Source organism: Mirounga leonina, unplaced genomic scaffold (genome assembly GCF_011800145.1).
Source record: "Mirounga leonina isolate KUSES-001 unplaced genomic scaffold, KU_Mleo_1.0 Mir_125, whole genome shotgun sequence".
Taxonomy (NCBI): domain Eukaryota; kingdom Metazoa; phylum Chordata; class Mammalia; order Carnivora; family Phocidae; genus Mirounga; species Mirounga leonina.
This window is the reverse complement of record NW_023270305.1, coordinates 76,724,131-76,735,348: the sequence shown is the minus strand read 5'-3', so window position 1 is coordinate 76,735,348 and position 11,218 is coordinate 76,724,131. Positions and strand designations below refer to the sequence as shown.

At 48.8% G+C, this 11,218-nt stretch overlaps 1 protein-coding gene across 2 annotated transcripts; it reads right to left on the bottom strand.

The window, feature by feature from the left end:
• Window positions 1-201: 201 nt before the first annotated feature.
• ECRG4 (ECRG4 augurin precursor) lies at window positions 202-10,218 on the bottom strand. Of its 2 annotated transcripts, XM_035001895.1 has the most exons (4): window positions 10,033-10,218; window positions 6,190-6,237; window positions 4,042-4,199; window positions 202-571 (listed from the first exon to the last, which is right to left on the bottom strand). In XM_035001895.1, the coding sequence occupies exons 1-4, from the start codon at window positions 10,109-10,111 to the stop codon at window positions 413-415; spliced, it is 444 nt and encodes a 147-aa protein (XP_034857786.1). In that variant the 5' UTR covers window positions 10,112-10,218; the 3' UTR covers window positions 202-412. The 2 variants fall into 2 exon arrangements, with proteins under 2 accessions (XP_034857786.1, XP_034857787.1); XM_035001896.1 differs by lacking the exon at window positions 6,190-6,237.
• Window positions 10,219-11,218: the final 1,000 nt, after the last annotated feature.

Here is an 11,218-nt window from a genome sequence, read left to right as displayed (position 1 = left end):
TCCTGCATTTCGAGTGGGCAGAATTTTAACAAACTGCAGACCCCTGCTCAGTCCCATGGTCTGCCCTGGGGGGGTGGCTAGGATTCCAGGCAGGGTACCAGTGACAGAGAGCTGCGTCTCAGAGGAGGCTTCAACTTTGAGAAAATCCAGGGAATGAAAATTGTGGCCAGCTTACTTTCCACCCAAATGAAATCCTGAGACTTTTGTTTTTTAACAAAATGCTTTTATTTCTATTTTTTAATGGAATGCATTGTTAGGTTCTTGCATGAAATATCAAAAGGCATTGATCTTTGCTTTGGTCACAGAAAGGGGGTAGAAAAGATCTGCGGAAGTCAAGCCCAGCAGAAGCCACATGGTGCGAGGCAGTGAAGGGGTCACTTCCGGTGCTGGTGCACGGAGCGCGGAGTGATGATCAGTAGTCATCGTAGTTGACGCTGGCTCCATGCCTGAAGCTGTGGGGACTCTGGGGACCAATTGCTGTGTCCTCGTCATAGTGACGCTGATAGTAATCATAGTAGTCGTGCCCATTCCGACCTCGGTTTAGCCAGTAAGTGATGTCATCTTCAAATTTCTGGAGAAAAAGAGAAAAATAGAGAACGGATTTAAGGACACACACTCCCCCTCGACCACATCTTATCCCTGGCTTTTCTCTGTGATGGCTTTTCTTCAGTGATTAACAACTCTTCCCAAGAATCGCCTGTCATGATGGTATTCTGTGCTCAGAGGTCAACACAGCCAGCTAAAGAGTACTGATAAAAGCCATTGTCCCCAAAAGAGTACACATGAAGCCCTTGAAAACTTCTGCCCTATGAGTTCTCAATATACCCGACACTCAAACATTTTTCTCTTTTTTGGGAAATAAAATGGGCATCTCCCAAAGATAGCGATAGCTTGGCCTGACACCCAGGCACTGCACACATCTTACAGACTGCCTTCTCTCTTTGTCCTGTCCTGTGCCTGGCCCTAGTGCACAGAGTAGATGCTTGATAAATGAAATCAACCACCACCCTGGTAGAGCCACAGGGACTTGCAATGGTGACCCTTTTATACCCGTGGTTTGACTAGAACTTGCACGGCTGCACTTACTCATTCCACAAATGCTGATTCCATGGGCCCAGCCTGTCAGCCCTGTGCCGGGCACTGAAGGGCCACCCCAAGCAAGTAGGACAGATTCCCTGCCTTCACGAAGCCTACAGTTGCTGAGAGACACATGAAAAGAGACAGTTGCAGTTAGCAGGAATAAAAGGGAGGGGAAGAACTGAAGGAGTGAGAAGAATAGAAGGACTTTCAAGTTTACAGCTGGGGTAACTGGTCTTTGCTATCGATGCGTCTTTTAAAGGAAAGACTAATTCTTTGTCAGTAGTGAAAGTGCAAGATGAATGTGGATGGGCGCTCGCATGTGTTGATGCTGACAACTTGGGGAGAGGTTTGGTGTGAGGCCAAAAAGGCGGGGACAAGAGAGGGATGACCTAGGGGGGTTGCAGGGTATCTAAAAGTTTGGGTCCAATTTTTCTCAAAGTGTGGCCAGTGCACCCCCGCATCCAAATCTCTAAGGATGCTAAAAGTGCAAGTTCTCAGGCACCCCTCCATGCTGCCTGGATGGAATTTTCCGGTGGTTGGGTCGCAGGAATCTATTTAATAAGACTGCCAGTGAACGTGGGTATTTGAGCACTCCCTGAGGCTGGAAGGCCCAACCTCGCCCATGATGGTGTTCTCTGTGGCCACCCACTTCGGGTGAGCAGTGGGTCAGCCTGTACCATGCTGGTGAGCACCACTCGGCCCCTCCTCTGTTTGCTGAGCCCCAGGGGCTCTGGCATCTGCTCAGCCTGTCCTCCGCCTCTGCCATGAAAGTGAGAATGTTTGCTTTCCCCACAACACCGCAGCTTTTCCCATCGTGAAATCATTTTTCTCCTTGGTTTTTTGCATTTTATAATCGTGTTTGAAGTTTTGGCAAACCTCAGACCTTGAAACATCAAGGTTTTCAAGAAATTAAAGAAATGTTTTGTGAGTACAGAAATAACACAGACTCATACTTTACAAATCGATACGTGGGAGTGGGACAGAGAAAAAGGGGCATCATAACTCCACTGCCAGAGACAACCACAACTGACATTTTGATGTATTTCCTTCTAGTCTCTTCTGGGAATATTTATTTTTTTTTTAATTTTTATTTATTTATTTGACAGAGAGAGCACAAGCAGGGGCAGAGGGAGAGGGAGAAGCAGGCTCCCCACTGAGCAGGGAGCCCAATACGGGACTAGATCCCAGGACTCTGGGATCATGACCTGAGCTGAAGGCAGACCCTTAACTGACTGAGTCAGCCAGACGTCTCTTTTCTGTGAATATTTAGTTATAATCTTATGGATCCTCACCTTTATTCTGGTTTTGTCACCAGTCATTATTTTAGCCATTTCTCCACATTAGACTCTTAATACCCATTTTCATGGACTGCATCAAAGAAATGCAAATTACTACAAGGACATACCATTTTCATGTTCAAGCAAGTACTTTTTTGTTTTTTTTAATTTTCAGTGAGAATTCGAGGTGATGCTGAAGATGCCAGAAAACTGGTGCTCTCACACGGGACTTCTGGGATTGTGCAATCTGACAGTGCCCAAAGACCCGCAAGTGATTCTACCTTTTGCCTCCGCAACTCGCCTGGGAAGAATGCAATACCAAGTATGGAACAAACTACATACAAAGATGCAAATCACAGTACCTGTCGTTTGGGTTGTTGCAACTGTAAGTAAGTTAATTCATACAAGTGCTTAGAATCCTACCTGGCAGAGTCTGGATGTATGTGTTTAGCTTTTTGCACAGGAAAAAAAATTTTACTTAAGTAGCAAAAAGATAATTAGGGAATAACCAATATATCCAATGGTTGGGAATGGGAAGGAAATTATAATCCAACCACACGACTGCATTTTATGCAGCCATTAAAAATGAGGCTTCTAAAGAGTTTTTGTTCTTCATCTATTGCGATGTCTTATACATCCTCTACGCACAGTATAAATCTTGGGCCATTTGGAGAAGTACTTCTCCAGCTGCCCCCTCTTGGAGATACTGCCCTTCATCTGTCCCTGTCCCCCTTCTGGCTGGGGTGGCAGGCTGAGCGTTCTCCAGGTTGCTGCCAAGCCTCCAATATAGCACTCCTGCTTGCGCTGCCCTGCTGGTCACTCTGTACACTTGTGTCTATGCATGGGAATCTGAGACCTTAACTCTGCCCCCAGCTACAGTCTGTGATTGTAAACATTCTTTTTCCTTGACTTAGTGAATACATCCACTCAACTCCCTGCCTGGACACATGAATGGAATGGAACCATCTTTACCTGAAAATGCATTGCCAGATTTTCCTGAAAACATCTGCAAAGACCCATCTCTCTTTAAAAAGTCACTTTTCGTCTCTTCCCATTATCCTCACGGGTCTTTGCTTCAATCTTGTTGTTTCTGACATTTTGGGGAGGTAAAGCCGCAAATGTGTTTTGGATAGGTTGTCAGGTTTTTTTTTCTTAAGATTTTATTTATTTATTTATTTGAGAGAGAGAATAAGTAGGCAGAGCGGCAGGCAGAGGGAGAGGAGAAGCAGGTTCCCCGCTGAGCAGACAGCCCGATGCGGGACTCGATACCAGGACCCTGGGATCATGACCTAAGCTGAAGGCAGACACTTAACCGACTGAGCCACCCACATGCCCCCATTGTGAGTTATTTTAAAGACACCCAGGCAAAACTGTGCAGATAAGTTACATGGGATTCTGGGATGAATTTAAGCCCCGGCCATTTTCTCTGGTATTCTGCTTCCCAGTCATGTTGGGAGAGATTCCCATTTGCATGTGGTCTGATGAAAAATTCCAGCTGATGTCCCTGTATCCCGATGGAGATGTTATCCAATGCCTGGGTAGCACTTGGCCTATCATGGGGCTCATCCTTTTTGGAGTGAATTCCGAAGGCTAATTTTCTGTGCCCTGTTTCCCCGAGCCAAGCCTCTGCCCCCACCACACCACTGTGGGGGGAGCCAGGCCTCCGGCGGGAGGAACTACCCACCGCTTCGTCGAAACCCATGTAGAGGAACTGCTGGTACCATTGCTGGACCTCCGGCCGAGTCCGGTCCCACAGCTGCCGCTTCTGGCGCCTCAGGCTGTTCAAGAATTCTTTGGCCTTGCTCTCATCCACTGCTACTTTAGTCTTAGCCGGAGCAGGTGCTAAAAGGATCAATTCCCCACCCCCCAAAGCACAAAGCATGAGTTCTTTTCTTATCAGGGCGAATCACTAGTATATATCCTGCACCCCAAGCTCACCCTGCCTAACATGGCTTTGATTTTTACTCTTACATCACATGTGATAAAATACAACCGCCTGTCATCAGTCTCCATGCCCCTCGGTAGTAAGCTGTCCATCTGGGTGCAGCCATATCAAGGGGCGCAGGTTAGCCCCCAACTTCTAGGGCACAGGGGAGAAACAAGATGTAGCCCGTCCTCAGCAGCGACTCACCAGGCCTAGACCCCAGGCCTCAGACAGAGCCTGGTGGCATACCCCTTAAGCATTTAGGAAGCAACTGGATGTCTAAGGCCACACAAGTGTATGTTCCTTGCATGTGCAAGCCAGAGAGTGCTGGGCTTGTTTAGGAGACCACGAGGGAAAAAGTGCTGGAACAATGAGCCCAGGCCCAGCTCAGCAGTATAGCAACTCACACCCTGGAGAGCCGGAGCAGACCGGGCCACCTTGGGCCACCCTCTGCGGGCCTCACACATCATCGACGATTCAACCGAGTCCTGACAGGTACTGGCCCTTGCTTTAACACTCGGCTTCTTTAACAATGTCTTCCCATTGTGGTCTCAACTGTTTAAAAGCTACCACTTCTGCGGGCTGTGCTCAGGGGAAGCAGCTGTGTCCCTGCGTCTGCCCCTGCTCTCGGCCCCCTCATCTATAAAACTGGACTGGCAGTCCCTTGTTATGAAGGCCGCAAAGGATGATGGGAGTGAAGTGTTCGGTGTGTTCCTTGGGTCACATGGATAAATAGCGGTGGATGTGTTTCCTCACTTCCTGTTCATCTGTGTCTCTCTCAGGGCCTGTTACTACTCTTTTGTACATAGTAGGTGCTCAATATGTGTTTCTAGGCTTAAAAGCTGAGAATGTACATCAGGACTCGTGATTATCTTGGTGGTCTGCTCTCTCCCACCTCTGACAGGCTGGCCCTTTGAGAACTTCCATCACCCCGGGTGTCCTGGAGGAGCGGGCTGCCCGGCACAGAGATCGGGGATTGGCCAGGGCCTGGTGAGGGGCTAGAAACGCTGAGAAAGATGCTGGGAGCTCCCTCAGGAGCCCCCTGCCCCTGCGAGGGTACCCAAGTGCCCAGCATCTGGGGGATCTCTGGAGGACTGACTGGGAAGCATGTGAATAGCACTAGGGAGCTCCACAAGGTCAGGGAGCAGACTGAGCTGGCCAGAATCCCCTTTCAACTGGATGGGGGGGTGGGCAGGGAGGGAAGAATAAGGGATCAAAGGTCTACATCAGAAATGTGGCCACACTCCTCATTTCCAAGAGATAAACAACTCCTTCATTTTACAGGCAAAGATGACAGTTCCAAGGGAAGATGGCCTTCACAAGACAACATGATTGGTGCAACAGATCTACCTGATTGTGGCGGGCCCAGGATGTGTGTGGCTCCCAGCCTGTTCTGTTTCTACAACATTTTGCTGCTGGCTACCACATTCATCATAGGAGTATTTTCTCACAACAGGTGTTAGTCACAAACCAGTTTTTTCTGTTCCACCCTGCCCCCAAGGGCTAACTGGATACAGAGTACCACAACGGTACTAGTCCGAGTCTACCTCACTAACGGACGTTTTATGTGCTCTAACGGATATGCTCTAAATTTAGATATGTGCTCCGAAGGGTATCATGGTTCTAAAATACACAGCATTAAATTAACACAGTAACACTGTTTCTTTTATTTTGGGGTCCACACTGACAGCTTTCAGAAAAACAATCTTCAGACATTTACCGGCAATAATATTTACCTAATAAAATGCCACACACATACCCACAGAGTAAGCCCTTCAGATCTGCCAACCTTTCAAGGAGTAAACGCTTCCGATGTTCCAAACACAAGACCCCAGGGAGCACACTCAACATCGCCTTTCCCTGTGATCCGTTAAGAATGCCGCCCTTCCCCATGCAGGGTATCCTCACCTTCCCGCTTTTGAAGTAGCAGCTTGAGTTTGTTCCCACTTATGCCACCTAATGGAATGGACATAGAAATCGTGTCAGAGTTGCACCGCCCCCTTTAATTTCTCAAGCGCAAGAATCAGAGTTGGAAAAAAATCCCCGCGTGCCCCCATCTCGATCTGGTAACCTGGCGGTTTCACAGTTTTGCTGTTTGCCACGTTCCCTGTCATGCAGGAAAAACAATTCAGGCTGCTCATGGCTCAGACGGTGACAATTACCGTGGCTGACCAGGGGCATTAGGATTGGAGCAATACCTAGGAGAAATGACATTGTTCTTTCAGCCCCTTGTGTCTTATTATGAGGCCCGGCCACCCGGCATGTGTACCTTCCTGCAAACTTTCCCTTTTCATGGTATAGTAAGTGGAATAGTGTTCCCCCCAAATTCATATCCACCCAGAACCTCTGAATGTGAACTTGTTTGACAAGAGGGCATTTGCAGACGTAATCAAGAATCTCAGTTAACTGTGAAGGAGGTGATATCATAGTGGATGTAAGGTGGGCTCTGAATCTGATGGCTGGGATCTTTGGAGGAGAGGGAGAGGGTACAGAGAAGGTGGCCATGTGAAAACAGAGGTGGGCAGGCGCCGACAAGTTACGCTGCCACAAACCAAGGAATGCACCTTAGCTCTTTAAAAATCCAGCCCAGTTTTGTAGCTCGTCTGGCTCTTCTTGCAACTAGGCCATATTGGTACCAGTTGCTGTGATTTTTATTCAGTTCTGAAAGTATTTCTAAGCAGCCTAAACATTTGAATAGAAAATAACATGCCTGGCCTGGTAGGACACCCTCCTCTTCCTGGTGAGCACGTGTGAGGACCGGCAGACACTTCTGCTAACCTTAGGTGCTACGTGTAGGGACAAGGCTTGTTCCGTGAAGGGATATCCATAGCTCCTGGGAGAAAAGCCCGGCCTCCAGAGCATGTTCAGGTATAAGGAGCTGGTCTGGCCCCAAGATGGAGGGGCTGGTGTCCACCTTTACGGCAGGTCCTTAACCTTCCCATCCATGGACAGACCCCAAGGCCTGTGTTCGCATCTGCAAAGGTACAGTTTTCTGGGAATAGGAGCCATAGTTTTTGCCAGACTTTCAAAAGGGTTTGGGACCCAGATAAGATTAAGAACTGCCCCCTGCTTAAAGAATATACTATGTACTTGGGGGAAAAAACCACACTTGTGGCCAAAGGTCACAAATTGGCTGCCCACAGCTGAGCTTTACCTGCAGACATGTTTGAAGAGCATACCCACTGTTTACAAAATTTTGAATTTGAATGCCTCTGGGCCCAAGTCACTCAGCACGCCCCATGGTCCATAAAGAGCCATTTCACCTATTTGCTCTCTGTAGGCATCTGAATTGAGCACTACCCAACTGCCTTTAGAGTAGGTACATCAGCCGGGAAGCATGGTTGGGAAGAATCTCTAGGAATCAGAAATTTTTTTTTTTTTTTTGGTACATCATACGTTTATTACCAACAACCCTCTCAACTCCAAAACAGCACAGGGATTAAAAATAAAAATACATCGCACTTCTCATTAAAGCATTACTAGTAACTTTCACTAAAAATGTACAAAATTTGTTAAAAATTTACCAAGACTTCAAATGATTTGATTATGGATATTTATAATACATACATTTTAAACTATATTAACTGATACAGTGGAATACAATTTGAAAAAAAATGAGTCAGCAAATGGTTTCCAGAAACACCCCTGGGCCATAGATTAGGGCATAAACTAAGGTTTCCAACACCTTGGCAGCCACTCCAAAGATGGGGTGAGTCACCTCAAGAAGTTCCCCATCAAGAGTAAATAAGCAGAGATAAGCACCTGATGGGGCTCCTGTTGAGAGGATTATTTAATTGGAGTGGAGTGGGACTACACTTAAAGCTGTACTTCCCATCGAATCTTAAGGGTCAATAAAGAAATCTATGAACATATTTGCCAAAGCAGACAGACACTTTCCATGGCACAAATATTAGCATTCATTAATATTTTAACACTGGTCCATCTCTAACAACAGCGTGGCACACACAGAATTAAGTATCGTCCCTCCATCTGTTTGCCTCTGTAAAAGCACTTAACAATAAATGAATGAAATATGGCCTGATGTTGAAATAGACTTTGGATTCAGGCATTTGCAATCTTGTTGCAATTTCTAGCAGAAAATATGTCACTACTGTTCTAAGAAATGAAAGCCTTGCCAGATCTCGGCTGTACAACGGAAAGGCACAGAAAAATCCTAAATTATGAATTATTGATGTTGCCACTGTGCCAATTACTACACACTGAAGTATAAATAAATATTAATACATGTGATCAGACACCACACTAAATTTGTTTGAAGAAAAAAATGAACAAATGAATAGCTGTGAATTTTTTTTCCTCTGGTATGGATTTGTTTTTTACCCCAATATCATCAGTCACTACTTCTAGGTTGATAATAGGCACTCCTGAATTTATTAAACCTGCCATTAGATCTCCCAGCAGATGCAGAATTGCAAGATGCCCTCCTTTGAAGGGGCTAACTATTAATAAACTGCTCAAGAAGGAGCAATGATCATTTTCTCCATTAAATGTTTTTGGGTGTCGAAGGAGCCAGCTGTGGGACTTGATGTATAAAGATTTTCATTTTATGTCATAAGAACTTTCACATTCCAGCTCAATGATGATAATATTTTAACTGGCACCTTTCACCTCGTTCTTGGTACGAATGAAATAAAATGCAAATCTGAAAAGGAATGGCTTATAGCAGGTGCTCACTCCTTTTATTCAGATGTGCTTCTGAAAATGGGAGGAACAAAGTAGGAAAGGTAGATCAATCATGTAGTTTATTAGCCCCTCCTGTGGTTGTAACTTAGAAGGAGAGCAATTCTCCCCACTGGAACAGGTCCCCCGCTGTTCTGGCGACCTGGGGCTTTGGCCTCAGGGCTCCTAGGGCAGGCTTCCTCCCTCCCTTTCACCAAGAGTTTGCTTTTCCATACCTGTTTTGAATAAGCAAAGCAATCAAGGGTGTCTTCCATGGTCATTAGCCATCTACTTTGTAGGGGTAAGAGTACCAGTCTCCTGGTCTTGGGCAGGCGATTCAAGCCTCCCCGCCCTTAGCAGGAGATCTGGGATCACCATATGCCTCTCAAATGTGCTCATGCAGGCCTGAGGCCACTAGTGAACCCTAAAGGATCCTACAAGTGGAAGGTAGTAGGGTCAGGACAAAACCATCAGGTGGGGTCTGTGGACCTCCAGGGTTCAGATGCCTGCACCCCCTCCAAACTACTTCATTTTGGGGATGTGTATGAATATGCTCATTTTATAGGGAACAAACCTGGAATTTTCAACCGATTGCCTGAGGGCTCCACGAAGCACAGAAGGTTAAGTATTTCTCCTTTAAGAGCATTTCCCCCATCTGGGATGTGAGGCCTGGGCACAGTCTGGCAGGCCCGGAACCTGACTCAGTTGGTTAGGGAATTGCCTGGAAGGGCATCTCCATAATGAAGCTTTGGGGCTTCCCTCAGTCCTGGAGGGCCCCCACCGCTGATAGCTCCCGTTACCCCCTTGCCCCTTGTATTAGGTCCAAAACACTTCTTGCCCCTTCTTCGGACCTTGGCCCTCATTCTTCCCCAAGGTGGCCACGCAGGGCTGAGACCCTGCCCTTGACCCTAGTACTCTGCCTGCGGACCCAAGCACGCCACTCCCACTTGTGCAAGTGCAAAACCCAAGACCCCTACCACCCCTTGGTACTTGCCCGGGCTCGGGTTGGGTCCCTCTGCCCTCACTCCATCACAGATCTCCGTCCCCGCGCCCTGCCGTCGCCCCACTTACCTGGGCCCAGGCACAGCAGCAGGAGCAGCGCCAGCGCGGTCAGGGCCAGGACGGTGGGCCGCGCGGAGGAGGCGGCCATGGCTGCAGCGGGAGGGCAGGAGGGAGACGCGCGCACCGCGAGCCGCCGCGCGAGAGGACTGGGCGAGGGGGGATAGGGGCGCAGGCAGGCCGGCGCTCCCTACATCCCAGCCGGGGCGGGACCGGCAGGCCGGGCGCCGAGCCAGAGGGCCGCGGGCCAAGCGGCCGCTCGGAGCGCCACCGAGCCCCGCGCCCCCTGCACCCCCCTCACCCCGACCGCCGCCCCTCGGCTCCAAGGCCACGGACGCGCGCGACGCCGGGGTCAGGGGAAGGGATGGGGAGATGGACTACCCGGGCCCAGCTCAGGTTTCTCTCCTGCCTTCCCCTCGGGCCGGCCTGGCTCGCGCACTGCTCGCTGTCCCCCCTTTCCCCTCCGCGCTAACGCCGCCCTTCCTCCCCATCCCGCTCGCTCCCGGGCGCGGGGCCCTGCTCCTGCCTTGGCTTCTCAAGTGGCCTTTGGAATTTCCTTCATTCCGGGCGCTGCGCTTAAAGATGCCTTTGGCGGTGCTGTGTTTTGTAAGATTTTGAAAGACTCCATAGTCTGGATTCGGAACTGCACCCCGCCCCCCAAACTACTCTGATAGAAAAAGCCTTTCAGAAACCAGGGACCTGGTGAAGTCCGTAGGTGTTCGCAGGCCAAATGGGCCCCTCTGTGCGCCCCGTAACGTGTGCACACTTAGAAGACACTAAAGGGAGGCCCGGTGAGACGGCAGAAGGGCCAGCGCCGAACCAGGCCTGCCCCAACACGGAGGACACAGGAACTGGGCACTGTGGGGTGGTGGAGGAAAACTAAGCCAAGTTGTCCCAACCGACCTCGAGCTGGTCACCTGCATTTACAAAATGGCCATGAAGCCACATTACCTTTAGGGGCCCTTCCTACCTAAGATCTGCTCTGAACTCAGCTAGATTGCTTTTCTTCAGCTGGTTTCTCGCTCTTTATACCTTCCCGTGGTCAGTGTTTACCATTCTGCCATAGGATTCGCTCTCCCTGTGATGCAGTTGGCTTTCCCCAGCAAGCAGTGAGAAAGGAGCACCTTCATTCTGAGCTCCGGGAGGCAGATGGTGGCCGAGGGAAGAGAAAGTGTGAAGTGTGTCACAGAATCACAAG